General features: G+C 34.1%; 1 protein-coding gene across 1 annotated transcript; it reads left to right on the forward strand.

Moving 5' to 3' along the window:
• The first annotated feature begins 1,590 nt into the window (after window positions 1-1,590).
• Window positions 1,591-26,456, forward strand: st6galnac5b (ST6 (alpha-N-acetyl-neuraminyl-2,3-beta-galactosyl-1,3)-N-acetylgalactosaminide alpha-2,6-sialyltransferase 5b). Its single transcript, XM_056463846.1, has 5 exons — window positions 1,591-1,762; window positions 3,654-3,830; window positions 14,856-15,265; window positions 23,697-23,804; window positions 25,231-26,456. Exons 1-5 carry the CDS (start codon window positions 1,748-1,750, stop codon window positions 25,451-25,453), a joined length of 933 nt encoding a protein of 310 aa, XP_056319821.1. The 5' UTR covers window positions 1,591-1,747; the 3' UTR covers window positions 25,454-26,456.
• The last annotated feature ends 823 nt before the right edge of the window (window positions 26,457-27,279 follow it).

Consider the following 27,279-nt stretch of genomic DNA (forward strand, 5'->3'; position numbering starts at 1 on the left):
CTCATTAATAGGACAAAATGGAGAAGCGAGTTACAGTAATATAATAACAGTTTGACAAAATCATACTGCTCTACATATTTTTTTCCTCTAAAATACACCAAAGTCAAGCAAAAATAAGTTTATTATGTTTGTTTTTAAGCCCTCAGTGCAATAACATGAAATGATATGATTTTAAATCCAAAGAGAAATCTTTTTTACATACTGTACCTCTGAAGTACAGTTGACAATGGATCATTTAATTCTTTCATTAATCTTACTAAATCTGATTATAATGTAATAAAATCATTTAATTAAACAGACACAAGTCAATGATTATGCGTATACAGTAGTAAACCCACCGCAAGACATTGATTATATGTTATTATTCAAGACTTTTGCACACTGTAAAGTGAATAAGCAATAAATGTTCATGAGCCATTGACATCACTACATTGAAATAGTAAATAACAAATTGTTGTGTGTAAGTGTGAGTGTGCGCGTACTGTATATCTCATAAGGGTTCAGTCAGTTTAACACTTGTGGGAAATTTCTGGGAAATGTAGATGGCTGCCCCTGTGGGATGCAGGCTTTGTGGACCCAACAACAAACACATCTGACACATTTCTGCAGGGACACCATTGTCTGCCCTGTGCTGGCACTGCTACAAAGAAAAAGAAAAACATCTGAATCATAATAAGCATAGTTGTGAGAATTTCAATGAACTCTTACATCCATTCTACATCCGATTGAAGTTTGCATGAATGGCTAGCTTCAAAATAAACTAAAGATATGTACTTTAGATTATATAAACAAAAATATACATATATTGAATGCCAGGCAAAACAACAACAACAAACAAACACACAAACAACCCTTGCTCTTACTTGAATATCACATTTTTGGGTGATAGAATCCACAATATTGCTCAGAGGCACATACTGCTTTTCAAGATACAATAGTTAAAAGTAAGTAGCCTACTAACATGAAAATATTTTGGTTTAAATCTTTTAAAAACTTGCTATAGAATTTTGAGTCTTGGCATGTTTTCATTTTGAGTCAATCAGTGCTCTGTTAGAAATGTAGACTTGTTCAGAATAAAGGATTTAACATGATAGTTATATCCAAAAATGTAAATTCTGTCAACATTGACTCACCCTTTACTTGCTTCAAATCCTTATTAATTTTCTTTCTTGTTAAACACAAAAGAAGACAGTCTATTGTGTGTTTTTCTTGCTATGGTTTTCTAAATGTTGTCTTTTGTGTTCGACAGAAAAAAAAGAATCTTAAATGTTTAGGACTACTTGAGTTTGAGTAAATAATGAGTGGATTTTCATTTGTGGGTGAACTATTCCTTTAACAGATCATATAATTAGTAAATGTTCAATAGATCATGAGCAATATACATGCCTAAAGTGGGGAATTTTCTAACTTGTTTATTGTAATAGATAATTTAAAATGTTTTGATTACGTTGGAATTATGACAAATATTTTCAAACAATTAGTAAACCGTTTTTGTGGTCTGAAAGGTTGCGACTCGGCGCTCTTTAAGACCACGCGTGCGCAGAGGCTGAGTGTAGGGCATGGACTGTAGGGTAGGGGAGTGTAGAGCTGAGTTCTGTTGAGCCGAGCTCCAGTTCGGTGTGAAGATGACAGAGCGAGCAGAAGAAGAGCTGATGGAGGAAATTCACTGTGCGTTTTATAAAGCTGCTGTCTGTGAGGCTGAACAACTCGACTGGACGAAAAGACCAGAAATAAAACATTTCACAATATGAAGACGCGAACGGTAGGCTACTGCAAACTCTGATATTATGCACTGTATAACTTTAAAGTTACTTGCCCTCACAAACATTTACCGTGGTACGTAACGTTACGCGCCACACCGTCTGCACTTTTACTGTTATTGTTGCTACTGTAAAATGGTAACGTTAATTAGTGATTATACATGGTATCTGCTTTAGGCTTCGCGAATCTTTCTGCCTTACAGTTTACTTACTTTTCTACTGACAGACGTGTCCGTGGCAAACTGTATGAATATTACCCTAATAGCGTTTCTGTACGCGAGATTGTAGAAAAACTATTAACTGCAGATGGCTGTGCCATTAAAATAGCAAATGGAGGAATTTCTGTCTGTCTATTGGCCAGTATTTTATATGTAACTTCATTATAGAATTTGGAATTTGAATAACGGATTTTTAAAGTCTTGAGTAAGGATTAGTCTAATGTACGTTAATTTAAATGTAATGCAATTTTAGTCTTTCCTACAACCAGTTCTGTATTGATAGGTAAATAATAAAATGAAGTATATAATATATTATAATAGCTAAATAAGGTTAAAATAATATAAATTATTTTATGTAAAAAATACATTTAGAAATGGCATGTGAAAGATTATCTATTTGCTTGTGTGCTTTTTAAAATATTAAGTCCATTAAATTTGGTTGTTGTTGTTGTTTTTTATTGTTTATTAATGCATTAGGACACTTTTTAAGTGTGCTTAGTTGTTTTGAGCCCTAAACAAAACCCAACATTAGCTGTCATTAGCTGTCAGTTTAGTTTTAGAAAATAAACATGGTTTACTTTACATGCATAGAATTTGTGATAATATATTTGAAGTATTGCTGTCATATGATTAATCACAATTAATCGCATCCAAAATAAGAGATTGTATTTACATAATGTATGTGTACTCATTGTGTCTAAATATTTTGTGTATATATATATATATATATATATATATATATACACAGTTGATGTCAGTTCGTGTCCCCCTGTTTATTTTTCCCCCAATTTCTGTTTAACGGAGAGATTTTTTCAACACATTTCTAAACATAATAGTTTTAATAACTAATTTCTAATAACTGATTTATTTTATCTTTGTCATGATGACAGTACATAATATTTTACTAGATATTTTTCAAGACACTTCTATACAGCTTAAAGTGACATTTAAAGGCTTAAGGTTAGGTTTACTAGGCAGGTTAGGGTAATTAGGCAAGTCATTGTATAACGATGGTTTGTTCTGTAGACAGTCTAAAAAATATAGTTTAAAGGGGCTAATAACTTTGACCTTAAAATGTTTTTAAAAAAATTAAAAACAGCACTTATTCTTTTTGCTTTTATTCAAAGGGGGTTTAATAATTCTGACTTCAACTGTATATATATATATATATATATATATATATATATATATATATATATATATATATATATATATATATATATATATATATATATATATATATATAAAATCAATCAAAAACCAATGTGTATACAAAATAAATATGCACTGTAGACATTTACTGCATATATTATATAAATACATGCTTTTGTTTGCGATTAATCGCGATTAATCTTTTGACAGCACACAATTGATAGTTCACTCAGAAGTTTTCTCTTGATTTTATTCACCTTTTATTTATTCCATACTAGATTTAATCTGTTTTGTTCTTTTGAAATATAAGTGTGCTTATATGTTCTGAGCCCTAAACAAAACCCAACATTAGCTGTCATTTTTCTTTTCGTTGGTTTGAATTCACAACTTACAGTTAGTCCAAATAGCTGTCTTGGCTTGCAATAGACTAAGAGACTTTATTAATGCTTTATGTACAGACGCATATACTGTCAGCAGATTCATTGTTGAAGGTAATAAATGTTTCTTGTTTCTTTTGTTTCAGCGTCATGGGATCATATTGATTGGTGTTGTGACTGTGCTTACAAGCTTATTGTTTGTGTACAACAGCACTTCTGCAGACACACCAGGGGATCAGCTGCATTCAGATGGACATCAGATAGATGCTTTAAGCCCACAAACATCCAGTTTAGAAGGTTACATCAGCATCATTGATCAAAAGGTAACTCACTCTTATTATGTCTATAAAACGCAATGATTAAAATGATTAAAATGGTGCGTGAAAATGTAGAAGCGTTCCTTTGAAGCTTCTTAAATGCATTAAACGGATAGACATAAACATAATTTAATCACCCACAGTAATACAAGACGTAGGTTTCTTTTTTTTCTTCTTCAGTAGAACATTAAAGAAGATTTTTAGCTGAAACTGTGGTGTTTGATGATTCATAAAATTTTCATAAAGGTTATAATGTTGTGAAAAAAGGTCAGTTTCTTGCACATGCTGATTTTATTGCTTTTTAAGACCTCAGTGTATTGCTAGAAGGAACATTAGTAATTTTGTTTTGCATGTATAATATTTGTGAAACTTCAAAAGTAGTTTAGTTTGTTAGTAGTTGTTGTTGTCGACTTGCATTTTATGAATCACCAGTATCATGGATTCAGCTAAAAACCTCTGTTATCTTCTACCAAAAAAAACGTAATCTATATCTTGGATAGGCCCGAGGGTTAGCAAGTTAACATAAAAGTTTAATTTTCAGGTGAATCTTCCCTTTAATTTTCTGCATATTCCTCTCATTAGTTTTATTTTTCTGTTTGAAAGTTGCATGCTCTGAAAACTACAGAGTCCCCTTTGTCTGTAATTTTCTGTATCCTCAGTCCTTTATGGATAAGAGCTCCAAAATGACTCATCCAGAAATCACAGTAAATGCTGACCTTTAAAATTCACAATCTCATCTCTCGGACCAGACTCTGATCTTCTGCACTTCACCTTTGCACAAAACCCTCATTGTTCCTAGCACTGCATTTGGCTTACTAATATGTACGTCTATTCATTGTGTTTGGGTTTAAGTCACGATATTTAAATGTATTTTTCCTAAGAGCTTAAATATCAGGAGTAACAGTAATGTACTGTTTTTTATTGATTTAAAAATAAATTGCAGCTGCATTAATCCTTAGTCATCAAATAATATCCTTTTAATGGATTATAATATAGGCGCTGGCATTTTACAAAATGCAGTGCACTATAATGCTCAGAGAAGACTTGGCAATTTGTCTTTCTTTCTGTCATCTTTTTTTCAGTGTTCTGTCTCTACATTTTTTTGTGATAAATTGGGCACAGGGCTTTAAAGCGTTTTAAATTTCACCATCCGTGATGCTATAATTCCTTCCTTCACTTCTGATCAGATACGCTGGAAAGCTGCAAGCAGGTGTTGTCAAGGCTTGGCCTCATCTTGAGGCATTGTAATCAGCAGAACTATCAGGGATGTAAATCTGCATCTCACTCACTTTATCCCTCTCTCACTTGTGCTTTTATAACGTGACCAAGGATTTGGTTTAACACTATCCTACTTTGCAGAAACATTGTTTACTTTCTATGCATAGAATTTGTGCAATGAGCACATTTCGTGATAAATGAAATTATGTGTTCATGAGTGTGTATGCATACATGGATAATATATATTAAGTAGTGCTGTCAAATGATTAATGAAAATTAATCACATCCAAAATAAGAGTTTGTATTGTATATATATATATATATATATATATATATATATATATATATATATATATATATATATATATATATATATATATATATATATATATATATATATATAGTTGAAGTCAGAATTATTAGCCCCCCTTGTTTTTTCTTTTTTAAATATTTCCCAAATGATGTTTAACAGAACAAGGAAATTTTCACAGTATTGATAATATTTTTTCTTCTGGAGAAAGTCTTACTTGTTTTATTTAGGCTAGAATAAATGCAGTTTTAAATTTTTTTAAAAACCATTTTAAGGTCAAAATTATTAGCCTCTTTACGCTATATTTATTTTCGATAGTCTACAGAACAAACCATTGTTATACAATAACTTGCCTAATTCCCCTAACCTGCAAAGTTAACCCAATTAGCCTAGTTAAGCTTTTAAATGTCACTTTAAGCTGTATAGAAGTGTCTTGAAAAATATATAGTCAAATATTATTTACTGTCATCATGGCAAAGCTAAAATAAGTCACTTATTAATGAGTTATAACAACTATTATGTTTACAAATGTGTTGAAAAAATCTCTCTGTTAAACAGAAATTAGTGGAAAACATAAACAGGGGGGCTAATAATTCAGGGGGCTAATAAATTTGACTTCAATTGTATATGCAATCCAAAACCAATATGTATACAAAATAAATATACACAGAACACAAATACTGTATATATTATGTGCTATTATTTTCTTATGCGATTAATCACAATTAATCTTGTAACAAGTGACAGTTAACTCAGAACATTCACCCTTCACTTATTCTATACTAGTATTAATCTGTTTTGTTCTTTTAAACACAACAAGAGAAATATTAAACAATGTTGTAAACCTGTAACTATTGACTTTATTTAATGTTTTACTATTTATTTGTTTAGCGATGGAAGTCAGTGGTTACAGGTTTCCAACATTCTCCTTATATATCACCTTTTGGTTTTAAAATGACCAAAAAAAGAAAGCTCAAACTGGTTTGGAACAAGTAAAAGTTGAGTAAATGATCACAGAATATTTAATATTTAGGTGAACTATCCTTTTAAGTCATCATTAAAATGGTATAGTTGACACAAAAATAAAAGCTCTGCATCATTTATTTGCCACCCATGTGGCTTTCTTTCGTATGTGGAAGATAAAAGGGCATTTCTGATGAATGTTGATGCTTCTCTCCTATATACAGTCAAAGTGGGGACCAAGAACTGTCAAAACAAACAGAGAAACACCAAAGAAGCACCATATTCTAGGACGTCTGAATCCATACATTAGCTTTGTGTCAGGACAGAAGTACATTGTGTGTATATTTGATCGACAGCAATGGTCATTCAGTTTCATTGCTTGGAAAAGTGTTTTATATATAAGTAATAAGATAATAATAATACAAAATAATAAAAGGGATGATAATTATATTTAATAATAAATTATTGTACTACTACATACAGTACAAATAATAATAATAATATTATCAATCTTTGAACATTATTTCAACATTTTAAATAAAAAAAATTACCCTAAAAAAGCAACATGAACATTCAGAAATAATACTAAATATAACAGTAGTAATAACAAATATTTTACTTGGCAGTTCACTCCGCTGTGGTGACCTCTGACAAATAAGGGACTAAGCCAACTAAAAAAGAAGGAAGGAAATTAGATTTTACTAGTAATAATAGAAGTTTCTGTCTTTTTGCAGAATTATTTAATTATTTACACTCATGTACTCAAGAAGCAAGGGGTCTAGTACATTTTTTAATTAACCACTTAAAATTGTTATTATTAAATTAATCTTCTGAAGCCACACATAACCTTTGTGTCAGAAATAAAACTACATATTGTACAAAACTACTGTATGACATTCATGCCCAACAGTCACTGTCATTATTCAGAAAAAAGCAGCAATAGAAAGAAAGTCAATTTAATTTTGAAAGACGATTAAATAATGACAGAGCTTCTGGGTGAACCATCCCTTTAATATGATTAAAAATGTTTTTAAAATATAAAGAATCTAAACATAAAGTAAGATAAGTCTGTGGATGAACTTGAAATGTCGTGAGCTGTCATGTAGGCATCTCTATCACATTTTTCACTGCCAGACACGACTCTCAGTCTACCAGTTCTCATTAGTCCAAAGAGCACACTTATCCGAGTTAATAAGAGTGCCAGACCTCAGAGCCAGTTTTTAATAGCAACTCTGTGGAAGTAATTCCAGAAGCAGAAGATTTGCTCACATTAGCGCAAATGAACAGCCATGTGTGGAAGATCACTGAAAGAACATGGCCTACAAGTCTTCATCAAAAACACCCGTGTCTATTTTCTAATGTTTAGTGGAAGGAAATGATTTACAAAATTCATGTCAAGTAGATGGAAAAAAAATATGCAGATGATCTGAGCTAATTTTGTCTGGTATGGTGACTGTGATCCAGCGTTGACCTACTTTTGCTAATAAAAATATTTATAAATGATAAGAAATAATAAGTAAATAAAAACAATAATAATACGTATATAGAAATACCTGTATGCTTTTTTGTTGTTGTTTTTTTTAAATGTTGGTCAGTGTTAAAGATAATGTAGAAAATAATACAAATTAAGGCTGCACAATATTGGAAAAATCTTACATTGCGTTACTTTGTTTTGCTGCGATATGAATATAATTTTTATCAGATGATTTGAACAGCTCTATTTGGAAAGATTTCATTCATTTAGATCAACTGTGCGAAAAGACTAGTGCATCTGCATTTAATAAATTATAAGCATGTAAAAAAGCAGCAAAAATAAAAGTTGCATAAACAGTACTTTATGGTTTTCTGAGGAGTATAACTGTATTCAAATATAGAAATTGAACAATCAGATGTAAATTACATGGTCTTTATTGTATAAAAAATTGATGCAATAATATAAAATAATATCTATATCTTTTAATCTTTGTTAAATAATCTAATCCTGCGATGTGTCTATTGCGGATACACACATCGCGATATCGATGCTTAAACGATATATTGTTCAGCCCTAATACAAATAATTTAAAATGTAAGTAAAATATTGGTGGATGTTGGATGTAAAATTGAGAAATTATGGAAAATATATATTCACTTGTCACGTTCAACTACATTCAACTATTCCTTAAAGGTGCAGTAAGTTTGACACCCACTGTTTGAATTAGGTATTGAACTCCTAGAGCGAAACACATTTTTACTTGTGTCCTTCTCTGAGGTGTCCAGGCAAGCACATGTTGCCAGATTGACGATAGTGTGCCTGACTATTAAGCCTAAAACCTGATTTAAGGCTGATTTGAACCGTTTTCTAACTAAAAGCAATGGCATGCGATAAAAGAAATATTTTCCATACTAAAAGGAGTTTTTGTCCTAACCAACACCTGAAATTTCTATTTTAGAAACGGCTTCTATTCCGCTGAACAACAGAAAACTGACAATGATCACCTCAGGTACATCTCATGTGCTTTATTCAGTGTTAAATGCTAATAATATAAGTTTGAATGGCATTTTATGTGACATTTATTGCCATACTACTGAAAGCAGCAGCAATTAGTTTACCTTAGATCTTGAAACTAAAATAAACTGTTTTAAATTAAACATAGGAACTGTGACTCAGTGTAAACCAACATATCAGTGATTCGGCATGTACATTTAATAATGTTAAAGAGCTTTATGTATTAATTAGATTATAAAGCTTACCATTTCGCTGAAGTGCAGTAAGTGCACTATTCAGTGCTTCTCTGAATGGCTGTATTTAAATTTCTGTCATGTTTCATCTGGTGCAAAAAAACAAATTGCTTATCACTGCATATCTCGTCACATAGTATGTTGTTAGTACTAATGTTACCGTTTGTAATATTTATAATATTTGCTAATTAATAACAACCTCATGTGGAACTTTGAAAATCATTTCGGGGCTGCTACTGTCCACCGGAGGACATTTTCCATCGCGTACACATGCTTTGAGAGCCTTCCTGACTGAATGAATAAAATCCGCAATTTTCCATGAAGGCAACCCGGGGTGCTGAAATATAATTGGCTAAAGTGGCAGTGGGCGGGTTAAAATAACCAAAACAAAGGCAGCCTTTCTGGCATGTAACACACATTTTCAACGCAGAATATCTGACATTAGCATAGTGTTTTAGATAAACAAGAATGTTCACTTAGCATGTTTCTGATATCTGCAAACATATTATAATATTTTTATGCTTTAGAAGAGTCAAAAACTTACATGCAGCACCTTTAATTTACATCTAAATTATTACTTTTATGCATTTATGGTTTTTAATTTACATTAATTAAATTAGTATTCAATTCAATATCAGCCATTGGCAATGCTAGCTAATGAAATAATACAAACATACTGAGTTGTCCTACACTTAATCTATCAATCAGAAACTTTACACAGGCAGTATGTTTATCCAGAATGCATAATGGCCTGAATTTATTTTTTGTGCCCCTCAGAAAGCTTCTCAGACAGAGAGAGGGAGATCGTTATTAGCGTAATTATGATCATCTGTCTCGGTGGAGTGAGCTTAAGAATGAGGATATTAATGAGAGAATAATAAGTGTGGATGGTTATTTACTGGGCCTGATTTGTGTGCTCTCGGCTGGGCTGTGATCTCCATGGAAATGACCCTGTTTATCACAGCAGAAGAAATCGAATGGAGTCTCTATGGCTAAGAGGCAGAGATACCTGCATAGGGACAGGGCTGTCTGAGGCTTTATGGCTTTACAGGTGTTATAAATGAATTATCTTACACAGTGGCAGGTCTGTCAGGACCACCATACTGCCAATGTAATGGCCCCGTATGTGTCTTTGTCTTGAGGTTGTATGTGTAAATTTGTTATTTTAGCTCATCTATGTATATATATGTGCAGATTCATTTTCACTTTAAACTACATAATGCATTCAACATGTTTGTTTTCACATCTCATTTTTTATTAATTATGCATTTATATCTTATTTTATAAATGAGTCATAGCTTGATATTTCTTAATATATCAACTTTTCATGAGTGACACATTTGAAATGTTACAGTGTTACAGTACCATGTTATGTGCTCTTTTTTTAATGTATATCCTATTTTTCCTGTTATTTTCCTCAATACAGAATATTAACGGATCCTTTCAAAGTCCATGCTTGTGGATTTTGCTCTTTAGTTCATTTCACAGTTGGAATTTGAGAGAATACATGTTTTCATTTAATATCTGTTGACATTAGTCCATGATGCCATACATCCTAATGAGAAGTCTAGGCTCTCTGAACAGAAAAACAGACCCACAACCAGATTTTGTAACATGGTTAATTTTCAACATGTTGCCTTATATGCGCCTGACCTCTGGTGTTTATTGCCAAAAATATTTTTTGCAGGGTTTCATGTGCCAATAGAACTATTCAGCAATTTTCTAGCTCTGATTGTTGTAGATTTTTTGGGCTCCATTCTCCTAACAGTGCATTGGGACCAAACACATCGTCATTCACACAACATCTTCCAGGCTGATTCATAAGACTTTCCACTGGCAGAAATTTGTTGCTTAGTTATTGCTCTGATCATGTAAAAAATGGGCAATTTAAGTGTTCTTGTTTTTTTCTTATTGTTTTCTTATTACTTTCTTACCACTTCCCATTTTGTTAAGCACAAAAACCTTTTGCCACAAATTGCAGCTTTTGCTTTGCTTTTGTGAAAAATGCCTGATGCTACATCTGGAATTGTATACTTCCCTACTGTATAGTATGTGAAAAATATTGTGTGAGCTGAGTAGAACAGTATGTCTGAATTCATAGTGTATAAAAGCAGCAAGCGAGAAGTACCTGAATGACCTACTACTTCCAGTGAGATTCTGTAGTGTGCATCCAATGGACGCTATGCTATCCCATGATGCCGTGAATGGGAGTAAAGCAACACCACTGTTGTTGGTAGGTCATGTAATAACGAGAAGAGGCAGATGTAGTACGTCCGAATTCCATTCATACTAGTCACATTCATAGTATATAAAACATTTTTTTTCATAACTGTCGTGAAGTAAATTAAAATTTGATTGTAGTACCTAGGTGAGTAGTATGCAATTTCAGATGCAGCTTGAGTGAGTTTGGTTTGGTGTGGCTACCTACTGTGCTACTGCGTCATCTTGTTATTCATATATAAACATCCAATTTTATATGCAAAATGTATGCCAAATCTTTAAGGGTTAAACCATAAAGACAGTGTTTTACAGTGTTTTTTACTCATACTTACCAAGGCTTCCAACATAAGTGCACATACTGCAAAATAAAGTGCAATTAAAAAATTAAAACATTTTTGAAACCTACAGGTTTATTTGTAAGCAAATGTCTTAAAAACAGCATATTCTGAAAAGTTTTCAAAGGTGAGGAATACATTTTATCTGCATGAAAAAGTCATTTGAATTTCATGCTGGAATGGTTCATCAATATGTGTAACTATACATGTTTATTTATGGCAAAGAAAGTTTGTTGGCACTAATATAACTTTATAGCGTTACAAAAAAGGTTTTGGCTGTCTATCTATCTAGTAGCATTTTGGTGTTGGGGTGAGTTTTGTTTGTGTTGGTTGATTGACATAATTTGCTTCTGTTTCTGTCGTGATTTCTTCATTGATTAGTGTCTGCACCTTTGTTTGAGATTGATTGATTGGTTTGGTCTGTCTATAAAAGCTCTGTGTTTCTTCTGCTTCATTATACATTCTCAGTGTATTGGTATCAGGTTAGTTTGTTGCTTTTAATTTTTGAGATCCTGTGGTCTTCTTACTAAAAACAATAATAATTTTTACAAATCTTTTGCAACTTATATTTGCAAGATCATTTTTCTAATGTACACTGTATTTTTGGTGTTTTTTGTGTCTTTAGCCATACCTAAATACTGATTCCAAAAACACTTGATTTCAGTAAATTAAATTGATGTATGCTGTGAGATTTATGATTTAGTTAATAAATATAGACATTTTATTGGCTGTAGAAAGATTGAGGCATATCTTTCCCCTAAAAGGAGTGTTCAGAAAGCTTTCCCTCGAAGCCTTTCTTGCGGGTATGTTCAGTGCCGTAGAGTGTTGATTATGCTGCAGGGATTCAATAATGGTGACAGTAAAGGTAAAAAGGAGTCTTTGTGTACTGGGCACTTTGATCTGTTTTGCCCTTTCAGTGTGTCTCCATGCATTCATTTCACAGTGATCTCATTCACATGTATCTAAATTATTCACTCCGCATGCATAGGTTTATCCTTTCGTCTTTTGCTTGCATAATTGTAGCCTTTAATATTAATAATTGTAGATTTTAAAAATTATGTAATATTATTAGTACATCTCTTAATTCGCATGTTTTCATTTTCTGGATTAAAATCAATTTGATTTTTGTGAGGGGGGTAGAGTCAAAAATATCTGGGTGGTTTAACTGACCGAAAGAATAAATAGGGCAATTCTTAGAAAAAGATAAAAAATTCTCACCATTTAGATTTTATTTCTTACAATTCAAAGTGTATTTCTCTCAATTCTCAGTCGATATCCCACAATTCTGAGTTTATATTTTGGAATTGTGAGTTCATACAATATCTCGCAATTCTAAGTTTATAGGGGTAACACTTTAGTTTAATTAACAATTCTCACCATGAACTATAGTAGTGGGTTATCATGATTACTTAGGTATATGTGTAAATATAAATATATTTATTGAATTCTTATATTAATTCCTGTGATATTAAGTTATGTGCAAATGTTTGAATTATTATGTACAATACAATTTGTACAGTAATATTTTCTATGCCTTTTGGTGGGGTAACCTGCTGTAGTTTTGTTTACCAAACAGGTGGCTCCAATTGGATTTGAATTGTAAACCTTAAATAAAAGCTTAAAAGATTAATTTGCTGATTTTGTACAAAATTATCATGCTACCACTAGTGAAAGCACCACCAGCATTCAAAAGTGACCAAAACATCAGCCAGAAAGCATAAGAACTGAGAAGTGGTCTGTGTTCCCCACCTGCAGAACCACTCCTTTATTGGGGTGTCTTGCTAATTGCCAATAATTTCCACCTGTTGTCTATTCCATTTGCCTAAAAGCATGTAAAATTGATTGTCAATCAGTGTTGCTTCCTAAGTGGGCAGTTTGATTTCACAGAAGTGTGATTGACTTTGAGTTACATTGTGTTGTTTATATTAAGTTACTGTACAAGTGTTCCTTATATATTTTTGAGCAGTGTATAAAGAACATACTTTTCTAACAGTCATGTAGTAATTTCAAATTTAGTTGTACCTATGAGTAGTATTCAATTTCAGATGCAGCTTGAGTGAGTTTGGCTTGGTCTTACCTCATTTATATTCCCTTGCTATACAGGAGTTCATGGCCACCCAGATGTACTAAAATTGCAAACTATGAGAGGGAATCAACTGTTCTCTACAGTTTTTTTTGTTTTGTTTTTAATATATAAACATCCAAATTTACATGCAAAATGATAAGCACACATACTGAAACATAAAGTGCAACCTGCAAAATTCTACAGATTTTTATTTCATTTTATTTCTTTCAAAATTCTGGGCAGAAATAGCAAAAAAGTCTGCAGATTCTGTCTTTTATTAGGATATTGGCTGTTTATTAGTACTTATAAAGCACATATTCTTCATGATCTCTTATCCCACCCAATACCTACACCCAACTACTACAAGCTCAGGATGCACAGGACATCAACATGACGTCAGATTGACATTGTACTTTAACATTGTGGAGATGTTGCATTTTGTTTATAAATGAAAATTGGATTGACGTCAGAACCAACATCAGGCTGGCGTCAATATCCAATGTCCAACCTATAGTAAAATCAACCAAATTTCAACGTCTAATGATGTTACACCTTGACGTTGTGTGGACATTACCACTCTGACGTCTCTCAGTCTCTCAGGTTGCCATATTTGACAAATAAATGTCGGTATTTGACGTCAATAAGATGTTGGTTTAAGATGTTGGCTTGACATTGGATTCTCACTTTACAACACAACCTAAATTCAACTAAATGTCAACATCATTTGACATTGTTATTGGACGTCAAAATAACGCTGTCCTTAGATGTTGGCCAGACATTGAATTTTGGTCACCTGATGTCACGACCAAAATCTAACCTAATATTAATACATCTTATGATGTTGTGTGCCTGCTGGGAGTATTTAATAACTATTAATAAGTAGCAAATGATGGTCTTATTGAGGCAAACATCATAGTTATGGTTTGTTAATAGTGAAAGTTATATGTTAAATTAAAGTGTGACTACATAGCTTGCCATTCTGTAGTGGCGTTTTTCAAGATGCAATTCTGAGTTTATATCTTGCTATTATGAGTTTGTTGCATACAGTAAGTCAAAAATGTTTAAAGGTAAAATGTAATGATTCTGAGGGTAAAAACTAAATAAAAATCCATGGTTTCTATTTTTTTTTAAAGGTGATTGAACACAAATTCTACTGTGTTCATAAAATTCACTGTTTTTACTATTGTCTCTATCCTCAGCCTCTCAGGACGCACTGCAGAAGTTGTGCCTTGGTGACGAGCTCTGGTCACATGACAGGAAGTGGTCGAGGTGTAGAGATCGATGAAACAGAGTGTGTCATTCGTATGAATGATGCCCCGACGGGAGGATACCAGAAGGATGTGGGCCAGCATACAAATTTCCGTGTGATTGCTCATTCCAGCATGCAACGTGTGCTCCGAAACCGCCACGAGCTACTCAACTCCAGCCAGGACACTTTCTTTATCTTCTGGGGACCCGGAAACTACATGCGGAGAGATGGTAAAGGCCTCGTCTACAACAGCCTGCGTCTGATGAAGCAGATGATGCCCAAACTTCAGGTGTACATCATCTCACGGCTGAAGAAGCTGCAGTTTGATGAACTCTTCAAGAAGGAGACTGGAAAAGATAGGTGAGAATGATCACATTCCTTTATTTTCTTTGTGTTCATTTATTTACCCTTAATTTACTATTTATTTATTATGATGAAGGAGAAGAGCTGGAAGTAGGAGGAGGTTGGGCACCCTGATAGTATCACTGGGGGCCCCAAAAGTGTGTGGACCCTTAGAATTGTCCTAACTTACTCCCCTTTGTGGCACCCCTACTTAAGATTAGAGGTAGTAATACTGAAGTTCTAGAGCATGGGTCTCAAACTGAGTTCCTGGAGGGCCGTAGCTCTGCACAGTTTTGATCTGTGATCAAACACAGCTGCTCCGTTCAAAAGAGTCTCAAACACCTTGATTAGTTGCCTCAGCTGTGCTTGATGAGGGTTGGAGCAAAACTGCACTGTGCAGAGCTGCAGTCCTTCAGAAATTGAGTTTGAGACCCATGTAAGCAGTAATACTCAACCACTTTGATGACAGACTTTGGCTGAGGAATTTTAGAATGACAAAAACACAATTTCACATGTTATCTTATAATGTGTTAAGTCAGCTGGTTTGTCTATTAATACCATCCCATCACACCCATTTTTAATATTACATGATCTGTCACATGACTTTTTTGATGCGGATGCTGGAATTAATTTGATAAATGTATTTCCAACAGAGTTTATGTGCATTTTTTCTTTTAGTTTATCCTACTCATTTGTGCAGGGAAGTGTTTAGTGCGCATATCTAAAACGTGCATAATAATTGGTGGATAGAAACTTTTTTTGTTCCTACCGTGGATGTAAATGTAACATTTTGGTGAACTGCTGTGATTTTTTTATTGTACGATAATGCTGGATGAAGCACAGCTGATATAAAAGCGTTATCAAGGCACAAGTTAGACACCATCAAACAAAATACTTTATTTGTCAAGACTTCATCTGTAAAAAAAATTACATAAACAAATATTAGCTTTACTACAACCCCAAATCAGAAAACGTTAGGACAGTGAGGAAAACCAAAAAAAAGATAATAGGCATTTCTAAATTTACTTTGACTTGTATTTCATTTCAAGTTGGAACCATAAAGCATTTACCATTTTGTAATGTTGCCATTTTTATTCACAACACTTAAAAGACGTTTAGGGACTGAATTGATGAAGTTTCATGTGTAATGTAGTCCCATTTTTCCTGCAAACACGTCTTAATGTGGGCAACAGTACAGGGTCTGCATTGATGCATTTTGCACTTCAAAATGTGCCACACATGCTCTATTGGAGACAGGTCGGGACTGCAGACAGGCCAGTCAAGTACCTGTATCCTCTTTCTCCAAAGTCAGGACTTTGTAATGTATGCAGAGTGTGGTTTTAAATTGTTTTGTTAAAATATGCATTGGTGTCCCAGGAAAAGAATGCAGCATATTGTGCTCCAAAATCTCTATTTACTTTTCAGCATTTATGGGGCCATCACAGAAGTGCCAGTTACCTTTGCCAAGGGTATTTAGACAATCCCATACCATGACAGACACTGGCTTTTGGACTTGTTGCTGGAAACAGTCTAGATAATCCTTTGAATGACAATTCTTGATGCAGTGTCGCCTGAGGGATCGGAGATTACAGTTGTTCAGCTTAGGCCCTTGTCCTTTACGTGCTGAAATTCTTCCAGATTCCTTGAATCTTTTAATTATGTTATGCACTGTTGAAGGTGAAATATCCAAATCTTTTCCTATTGTTTCCTTATGGAATAGACCTTTCTTGGATGCTGCTTTTGTACCATATCATAATTACAATCACCTGTTGACGTCACCTGTTTCAAATCACATCATTATTTAACCAATTTACCTGATAGCCCTAAAGCTGTGGTCACACTGCACTTTTCGCCCCATAGACTTCCAGTCATATGCATGCGAATGTGACAGACCGGAAATGGAAGCTCATGCAACAAATTTGCTGTCGAAATTGAATCATGGAACTGTGTGAGACCAATCGAAGATCAAAACATGACCTGTCTGTACAGAAAATTAAAATATGGACCAGTTGCTTTCTTTTTTAAATGTCTAATCATCTTGTTTAATCCCGACCCTCTTCGCAGCGCCAGACAACAGAATTTTGCATGCTCAAACTTTTTGCAATGTGTTGCAGGTCTGAATGCAATGTGAAACAGGTAAGGATGTATACTTACAAATGAAATAAAGTTGACCAGACAAAACATGAAATTATAAAAGTCAAAGTAAACATCACTACTTTCTTTTTTTATTTGCGTTTTCTATACTGTCCTAACTTTCTGATTTGGGGTTGTATAATGAATGAGTGATATCTTTACATTACTAAATGATTAAATTAATGTGATTATTGCTCTTGATTATGTAAATTACATCACAGCAAAATGCTGAATCATCTATAATGAATGAATGAAACAAATAATTTCATTTGATTATGTCGTTTTATTATGCTGCAAGACACATCATTTATATAATTTAATTTATGACATATTTCTGTATTGTTGTTTGTAAAACTCGATTATAAAATTCAAAATATAATTGACATTCAATAAATGGATGAATGTAATGAATGGCTGAATGAAAAAATACATAATAAATAAATGAATAAAAACATTCTTGAGTATATACAATTTAATAAACGATAATAGTTGATTATTTTATGACATATTTGTAAACTTATTTCTATTTTATTTGTAAAAACAAACAATTAAGAGAAAGCTAAACATTTTATGACATTTGACTTCCATGAATAAATGAATTCTTGATTACAGTATGTACAGTTTGATAAAGGTTGTGTGAATAAATAAGTAATGATATAACATTTCTCCCTAGATTTTGTACATACAATTTTATATGTTAATTTTATATAATACAAATACAATATTATAATGCTGCTTTGACACAATCTACATTTTTGGAGAAACGTTATAGAAATAAAGATTAATTGAATGTGAAATTACAAAAAACTAACAAAAAGAATTGCACTTAAAGGGCACCTATGATGAAAAATCTACTTTTCAAGCTGTTTGGACAGACGTGTGTAGGTATAGTGTATAGACCGTCATATTGGGGTGATATAAACACACCCAGTCCATTTTTTTAAATTTAACAACATAAAAACTGTGGACCAATTGGAGTGGTTTTGTGATCGACCGCAACTTGTAGTAGGAGTGCCCACCGATATTGATTGACAGGCGCACATTACTATATCCTCAGTTTGTTGTTTCACGTCCGCCATTTTCAGCGTGAGTCTAAGCGATGTCACCAAAGAAACACCCTTGCTCTATTTTCAGATGTAAGACTCATTGGACTCAACACAAGAGCCTTCATTGTCTTCCTATGAATGAGCAACAAAGATTTTACGTTTTTCGGCCATTTGCGCTGAACACGCAGTGAATTCAACGTATCGAGATTCGGCCCATTAAAAACAGCTGATCCACCGAGTCTTTCAGCACTCTCTCCGAAAACACTCGATTGATCTTGGCTGGCAGATCAACATTCACCACATGATCACTCTTATCGGTGCCATTGTTTGTAACTTTAGGTGGATTTGCAAACGTGTACTTTTCATTGTGTCTTCCTTAAACTTCAGCCGTTTGCATTTCCCACGGTCACAGAAGCTTCCGGTCATCTTAACTAGGTGCGGCTGGAAAGTGCGAGCGCGTTGCCTTGCGTGCGCGTCCCTCCATTGAAAATAATAAACTTGCCTTAGTTATAGCCTCAGTCAAAGTTAATCCAGTGTGCATGGTTCTTAGTCTCGATGTACAAGCTCAGGACTTTCAACTAGCACACAGTTGGCATAACTTTGTTTAGTTGCTGCAGTTTTGTTCCATGCAGAAACGCGGTGTTGAGAAGCCTTTATGATTAATTAACTGTGATGAATTAAAGCTCGGTTAGTAGTGAAACCGGTTAATCATTGCATCTCAATACGGATGACGCATGCATCGTTACAAAGCGGCTGTAAAACTATACAAAGACACAAATGATTTTGTAAATGCCACTCTGGCACATTAGGAATATTGATTCTTCAACAGTAGTCTCTGCTTGGTCTGTGTCCGAGTCGGGTCGTACATGTACGGCTGAATGCTGGTCCTCTCACTCATGTTAACACATTATAATTAAAAAATCTTAATTGTGTTTTGAACTGAACCTAAACTGGCACACTCGGAAGAGCCATTATATTAATATTAAATCTTAAAAAGGGGTAAACTAGGTGCCCTTTAAAGCTATAGTGTGCAGTTATTTTTTTTATATCTCATTGGTCAGTCAAACTGTTTGTAATGCGCAGTCTTCATGACCACAAATAGTTAACTCAAAAAAGGGATGTGTGGCAAGAGATTCGAAAAGATTACACACATGACCTTTGAAACTTTAAAGAGAGCTGTAAGTGTTCACCACAGAAGCAATGTGGGAGGGTTTGTTAACTAATATGCCGACCACCAGAGCCTGCTGGAGAGTTGGCATCGCTGGCCCACGGGGCACATGCTTGGCATCAGTGCAGATTAAGGGTTAGTACGGGATCAGTGCCAGCTGGAGACAGATGCCAGCTGGGATGCACCCAATCAGACACAAACTGCTCCAGGCAAAATGCTCACATGTTCTTAAATGGATTTTTTTTCTGTCTGTTTGTGCATCTTTTATCTCTTTATTTCACTCTTATCTTAATCCATCCTCTAACTATGAGCCATGTAAGCTGTGCAATCAAATGAAGACATTGTAAACCTGCTAGTGAAAATGTTCCCAAGGAGAAAGCATAAATTATATTTTAGTTATTGTTAAATTACATTACTATCTATCTGTCCGTCTGTCCGTCCGTCCGTCTGTCTATCTGTCAGTCTGTCTGTATATTTATCTGTCTGTATATAAAATGGATCAAAATTGTCATATAGTAAGACAAGAATGGGTATTGCTTAATAGTTTTTAGCCAACTTGAGTACTACAGTATATGCTGAGTACTATATATGCTCCCAGATTTTATTGATTAAATAGATTCAAACTGTATTGCAATTAGAGGTCATTTACCAATTTAGCAGACATTGCAAACAATGTCAAGATCAGATATTTATGGTGTAAATGTGTGTATACAAATGTTTGATAATTGATTAAATTGTTTTGAGTGTGATGGCTTACATGATGAAAAATGATTGAAAAGTTTAGTAGTGTAAATGAGAATTGTCTCATCAGTTTTGATCAACAGGCCATATGCAAAACGTTTTTGTCCAAACTACAGACAAATGAACTTACTGTTTGAACACATGTGCCAAAGCATTTGCAGTTTGCTCAAATCAACAAAAAATTCCACTCTGATGTGAACAAGAAGCTAATTGTTTAGAGATCTGGGCCCGTTTCAGAATGGAGGTTTCAAGAGTTCACACTTAGCTGATGATTGATAATAAAGCTTGTTTGGCGTGCTGTCCCGGGAGAGAGCCCTGAGCTTATAAGATCCTCGAGCCCTGGGCTCCCTCCCGTTGCAGGAGTCCCGTTTGAAAGGAGGGAAAGTAGGGTTGGTTGGGTGTGGGTGTGGGTGTGTGTGTGTGTGTGTGTGTGTGCGTGTGTGTGTGTGTGTGTGTGTGTGTGTGTGTGTGTGTGTGTGGGAAGGAAGGAGGGGTGTTTCTTCAAGACGAAGATATTGAGATGAGAAAAGTCTGGTTATTTATAGTTAAGGATCGTCTGATAGGATAATTGGTCATGAGCTGAAGTTGGAACAGCTGTGAACAATCTTAAGCACGTGATCCTCTCGAAGTGAAAACTCAGAGTATCTTACCATGGTAACTTTGAACCTAACCTGGTCAGGAGCAGGTTTTATTCTCTAAACTCTGAGTTTCTGTCAGTCTCCTCCCCTTTTTTAAAGATGAAGCGGTATTTCTAATCTTAGCCTTATGCTTACATCCACCTATTTTCATGCACATTTGGATATGCGCATAAAAAAACAGTTGATGGAAACGCCAAGATACTCATAGATTTTGAAAATCCCGAACAAATTCCAGTATGTGCATTAAATAAGTCATGTGATTTTGTTATAAGAGATCATATAATGATGAAAGCGTGCGTGAATGGACAAACCAGCTGACTGAATAAAGCATCTGAAATGCTGTTTTGGTCATTTTAAAATACCAAAACCATTTCAGTATTAGTGTTATTATATTATTAATTAATGACCTCCAGAACTGTCAAGAGCGTCTGTGCTCTGCGTTTCATGGCTTCAAACGACACCACGCGGTTATTACATGTCGGCATTTGTCTTCTGAGGTGAAAGTCATTTATTAAATAAAGAAAAGACTCACACAGCTTCTTCTACCGCAGAAAATTCTGTCATTACTGTTGATATTTGATACCTTCTTACTGAAACAGGGCCCTGAACTTATTGTTTTGAAAAATAAAAATTTCATTCGAGAATTGAGCTAAAGCAATTGAGAAAAACTTTAAAATGAAATAACTGAGCATAAACATATGAAAGCTGAGAAAATGCTCTTTTTAGAAGAAAATATCAAAAGAAACTTTTTGCATCTGAACCCTACATTTTACTCCTAATACCATAGGCGGAGCATGTGTAAGGCTAGAGAAGGCTTAGCCTCCCCCTGGCCAGAGACCACGGAGACAGCAGCAAAGAAAATAAATTGAAAACATGTAACGGGTGTAAGGCATAATATGAATGTGATTTAATGTTGATGATAAACACAACACTTTAGCTATTGTAAGTTTGTCAATCAAATTTAGGGTCCCCCTCCACAAAAAATGGAACTGTCCAACCTCGCAAGTTGCACTGATGAGCGCTGTTTATTACTGGAGTTCGCAGCTGCTCTGAAAACCAAACCAAAAGTGCTGGCCAGCAGACTATTCTGATTTGCTGGTCAAGGACATAAGTAATAAAATGACAAATAAGTACTACGAGAAGGGCATAATAATATATTACACTGGTTTAACTTGTTTTCAGCATTTAATGAAATTGATAGTTTAATTTTAACGTAGTCTAGCCTAAAGTGTAGTAATCTTGTTTAGGCAATCGTTTGGCGTTTTACATTTCAAAGGTCAAATATTTATTGCTGAATTACAAGTTTGGTTTTTGATTGGCCTCGTGAAAAAGAGAATGATTTCGTATTCTCAGGACCGGCGCGTCCAGAGGCGACCTAGGCGGGCGGAAGAATAGTGAGGGCTGCGTCCTCTTCAATTTTAATTATTATTATTATTATTATTATTATTGGTAATAGTAATAAAAGCAACAAGGAGTAATCATTTTATTTTAAACTGCATACAGTAAGTAATAAATAAATATTTAATAAATAAGTATTTAACAATTTTTTAATATTTAATAAACGATGAACAGAATAATTTTAATTAGATTTTTAAATAAAAGTAATAATAATAAAAATAAATAAACTGACCCCAAACTTTTGACCGGTAGTGTAGATCAGTGGGTTAGTTTAATAAAATAATTTAATGTGCGTGTTGAATATATTAGACGTTTGTTGATAGGTGGTGCTTTTGTTAAAACCTCTTCTTGGTCGGTCGATTCAAATTCATAGGCAAGGCAAGGCAGGGCAAGGCAAGTTTATTTATATAGCACGTTTCATTCAGTGGTAATTGGCAAAGTGCTTTACATAAACAAGAATAAAAGAAACAAGAACATGAAAATGATTAAAAGAATTAAAAATGATCAAAACAGATAAAAACAGATTAAAATGTGTTAAAACAGGTTATAAAAGCATGAAAAAGAAAAGAAAGACATAATAGTGCGATCTGTCGGACGTAGCACAGTGCTCATTCAGTAAAGACACAGCTAAATAGATAATGATCATTAAGTTTAGTTTTTTCATTCATTTATTCAAACTTTTTAATGCATGCTGTCTCCGTGGAAACATTTTCATCATCAGGATTATATATAGTTAATAGATCATCACAGCTGCATAAGAGCAATTCCAGGGTTATGTATGTGACATTTGCAGTGAAAACTTGAAACATAAATTCACAGAGAAAGTATATGTTAACAGTATATTGAAACATATATTACTTTTATTTTTCCAAAACAACTAACCACAGAGTTATGGGATCAGAAAAAATATCAATCTGTATATGAGTTTTATAGTTTAAATGAGGGAAATAAACATGCGTTATGGATGTGACAAATAAAGCATGTGCGCATACAACATACTTCGAGCAAATTCATGACAAAGAAAAATAAGAGGATAAGAGTTGGCTCTCCAGAACGAAAATTATTTATTTGACATTTTTGCATTTATGAAACTGTGACATCTCTCCATTACGGATGTGACAGATGTGAAATTGGCTCTTGTGTGACTTTGGTAAATCAAACTAAGTTGTTTTTGAGTATTTTTACAGTACTGTAAAATACAAGCCTGCACATACAACTTAGAAAGGGTTTCGCAATTCTGGTGAAAACTTTATTTATTTCATGGCAAGTTTGACATTTGAAAGGAATTGCTCATAAATGCCCTTATTCTCTTCTGTTTTGCTCAGAAAAAGTTCCAATTCATGGCTCAGCACGGGCTGGTTCACCATGGCAATCGCTATGGAGATCTGTGACAGAATCAATGTCTATGGCATGGTTCCTCCAGAGTTCTGCAAGTAAGACTTTCTCTTCTGTCTTCACCACTGCAAAAAAATAGTTTCTCACTGAGAGTTTTGTTTGTTTGTAGTCCAATAAATCTAAACAATTCTAAAATCTAGAAGCAATTTCAAAAAATATTGATTTGTTTCAGAAAAAAATCTGTCAAAAATAACTGAGATTCTCATTAAAGCAAACACAATAATCTGCCTGTGGGTTAAACAAAATAATCTAAAGACAGGTTTGTTTTGCTTATTCTACTGGGAGATTATTATGATTTTATTACATTTTTTGTGAAAATTAGGGCAGCACGATATTGAAAAAATGTAGCATTTCGATATTTTGTTAGTCTGCGACATGTACACTAACCGGCCATTTTATTAGGTACATCTTACTAGAACCGGGTTGGTAGGACCGGCCATTCTCCACTGACCTCTGACATAAACAAGGCATTTGTGCCCACAGAACTGCCGCTCACAGGATATTTTGTCTTTTTCAGACCACTCTCTGTAACCCTAGAGATGGTTGTGCGTGAAAATCCTAGTAGATCAGATTCAGCAGGTTCTGAAATACTCAGACCAGCCCGTCTGGCACCAACAACGACTTTGATGTACGTTCAAAGTCTCTTAAATCACCTTTCTTCCCTATTCTGATGGTCTGTTTGAACTGCAGCAGATTGTCTTGACCGTGTCTAAATGCCTTAATGCATAGAGTTCTGCCATGTGATTGGCTGATTAGAAATTACGAGAAAACGAAAAAACGAGCAGTGGAACAGGTGAGTGTATATTGCAATATGAATACAATTTCCCCAGATGACTTGAATATCTCTTTGGAATGAATTTAGAATTGTTGAGATTGGAATGATTCTGTAGGTGTGTGAATCTGCATAACATTTAATAAACAAATTAAAAGCAGATAAATACAATAAATAACAAGACACAATCGAAATAAACAGAGTTTTACCGTTTTCTGAGTCTAACAGTATTCAGGTACAGCAATTATATAATAAAAATAAAAATAATTCAATAAAATTATTCATTATTAACGTTACTAATGGTACAATTTCTTATGCCTGAATCCTTTTCAAACCCTCATACAGTCACAGGCCTCAAAATCACATGCAAACGATACATTAAAATACAGACTCAACATTGCATTTCCTGCATATGACTATTGCGAATTATCACATTGCGATATCGATGATGAAAGGATATTGTGCAGCCCTAGTGAAATAAGCTTGACTGTTCTTTTTTCTGAAAGCAAGACCATTTTTACTATACATATCTAGAAAATGCTTCATGATTAAATTTCTTTTAAATATTTGGATGAGAAACGAGAAAAGAATGTAAGAAAAGTAATTTTTTCAGAGATATTGCTGTTGGATCATTGTTTTAAGTATTCATTTATTCAATTTCACAATTTCAATCAGTCAAATGTGCTTCCCAGGTCTCCCCACACCAAGCCTTCAGTGCCGTACCACTACTACGAGCCTTCAGGCCCGGATGAATGCACCATGTATGTCACCCATGAGCAAGGCCGGCATGGCAGCCATCATCGCTTCATCACTGAGAAACATGTCTTTGCCAAATGGGCACGCATGTTCAACATACACTTCTATCAGCCTGACTGGAGACCAACCCCTGTCATAAACAACAACACAAACTCCTGAGGTTCAAACTTTGGGGACCGTTTTGTGGGCAAATGGATGTTTTCATTTGTACATTTTAAATCAAACGCAATATTAATGAATGTTTATGATGATGTACTTTCTAGAGACTTGACACAGTAAAAAAAAACATCTTTATACTTTCTGAATATATAAATATTTTAAAAATAACTTTAACGTGACAAGAACATAATATTCCTGATATGTGTTAGTGATTTAATTTTCACAGTGTACCCTGTGATCCACATTCGCTCAGAAAACTGGGTTACTGTATAATTATATCACATTTTCTGTTTCCAGCAATTACTACTTGGGTATCTAGGCCATATTGTTCTCCATGTGTAGTTTCAATTATACATACAGCCTCAATAGTCTTTGCAGCTTGATTAATGTCAAGCACATAATGTTACACATTTCTTCTTTCAGTGGCATCTAAAGAGGAGCATTTGCAAACTTAGCATTTTCCAAAGGACTCTTTTATCAGAAGGCTCATTATATTTGTCTGATTCTGTTTTTGCATGTCAAAAGATGTTAATCTTCTAAATTAAGCTGTACATATAGCTTTATGCTAATATTGTATTGTAGTAAGTAGCTCTGATCTTTCTTCAAAATTAGTTGACGGAACCTACTTAGAAAAGCAGTCTCAATACACGGTTTATGTTTCTGTTTTATGACATATCTCATTTTGCAAAGTTTTGATGCACTGACATGGATTTAGACATAGTTTAGTATTCATTAGATGGTTTCGGGGAAGAATTCGTCAGCAGGTTTTATTTATTTATTTAAACAGTAACAGATGAATTTGCAAGCCTTTTGAACTATTGAATTAAATAACAATTCATAAAAAATATTAGTTTGTGAATCAGTAACAGTCTGCACTGTATGTATTGTACACTATAAAAAAAACCAAACGGTTAATTACAGTTTGACGTCAGATTGACATTGTACCCTAATGTCGACGTTGTATTTTGTATGGAAATAAAATAGGGTTGACATCAGAACCCAACTTCAGGCTGACGTCAGTGTCTAAACTAAAATCAACGAAATATAAACATCTAATGATGATAGAGCTTTATGTTGTGTGGACGTTACTACTGTGATGTCAATTAGACGTTGAATTTTGGTTGCCATACCTGAGATATAAAAGCCAGCATTTGACATCAATATGACATTGGTTTAATGTTGGCTCAACGTTGGTTTTTGGTCACATTCCAACACAACCTAATATCAATGTCATTTAGTGTCATTAATAGACATCAAAATAACGTTGTCCTATGCTGGTTAAACATTAAATTTTGGTCACTTGACGTCACAACCTAAATCGAACCAAATAGTAACAGCTAATAACGCTGTATGCCTGCTGGGTAGTTTTTCACTTATTTATGGTTGTGAATTGCATTATAGGATGTTGATCTCTCCTCTGTCGACTTTAGATGTTGAAAATTCAACTCAACATTTTAACCAAGTATTGACATTTTAGTTTGAAATAATATAATGTATAAGAAATAACATATGTAAAAAAGTCTGGGGGTGGCTCAGTGGTTAGCACTGTCACCTCAAACAAAAAGGTCGCTGGTTCGAGTGCCGGCTAAGCCAGCTGTCATTTCTGTGTGGAGTTTGCATGTTCTCCCCATGTTGGCATGGGTTTCCTCAGGGTGCTCCAGTTTGCCTCACAGTCCAAAGACATGCGCTATTGGTGAATTGGATTAACTAAATTGGTAGTGTATAAGTGTGTGTGAATGAGTGTGTATAGGTGTTTCCTAATAATGGGTTGCAGCTGGAAGGGCATCCGCTGTGTAAAACATATGCTGGAATAGTTGGCGGTTCAT

This window comes from Danio aesculapii, chromosome 8, assembly GCF_903798145.1.
Source record: "Danio aesculapii chromosome 8, fDanAes4.1, whole genome shotgun sequence".
Taxonomy (NCBI): domain Eukaryota; kingdom Metazoa; phylum Chordata; class Actinopteri; order Cypriniformes; family Danionidae; genus Danio; species Danio aesculapii.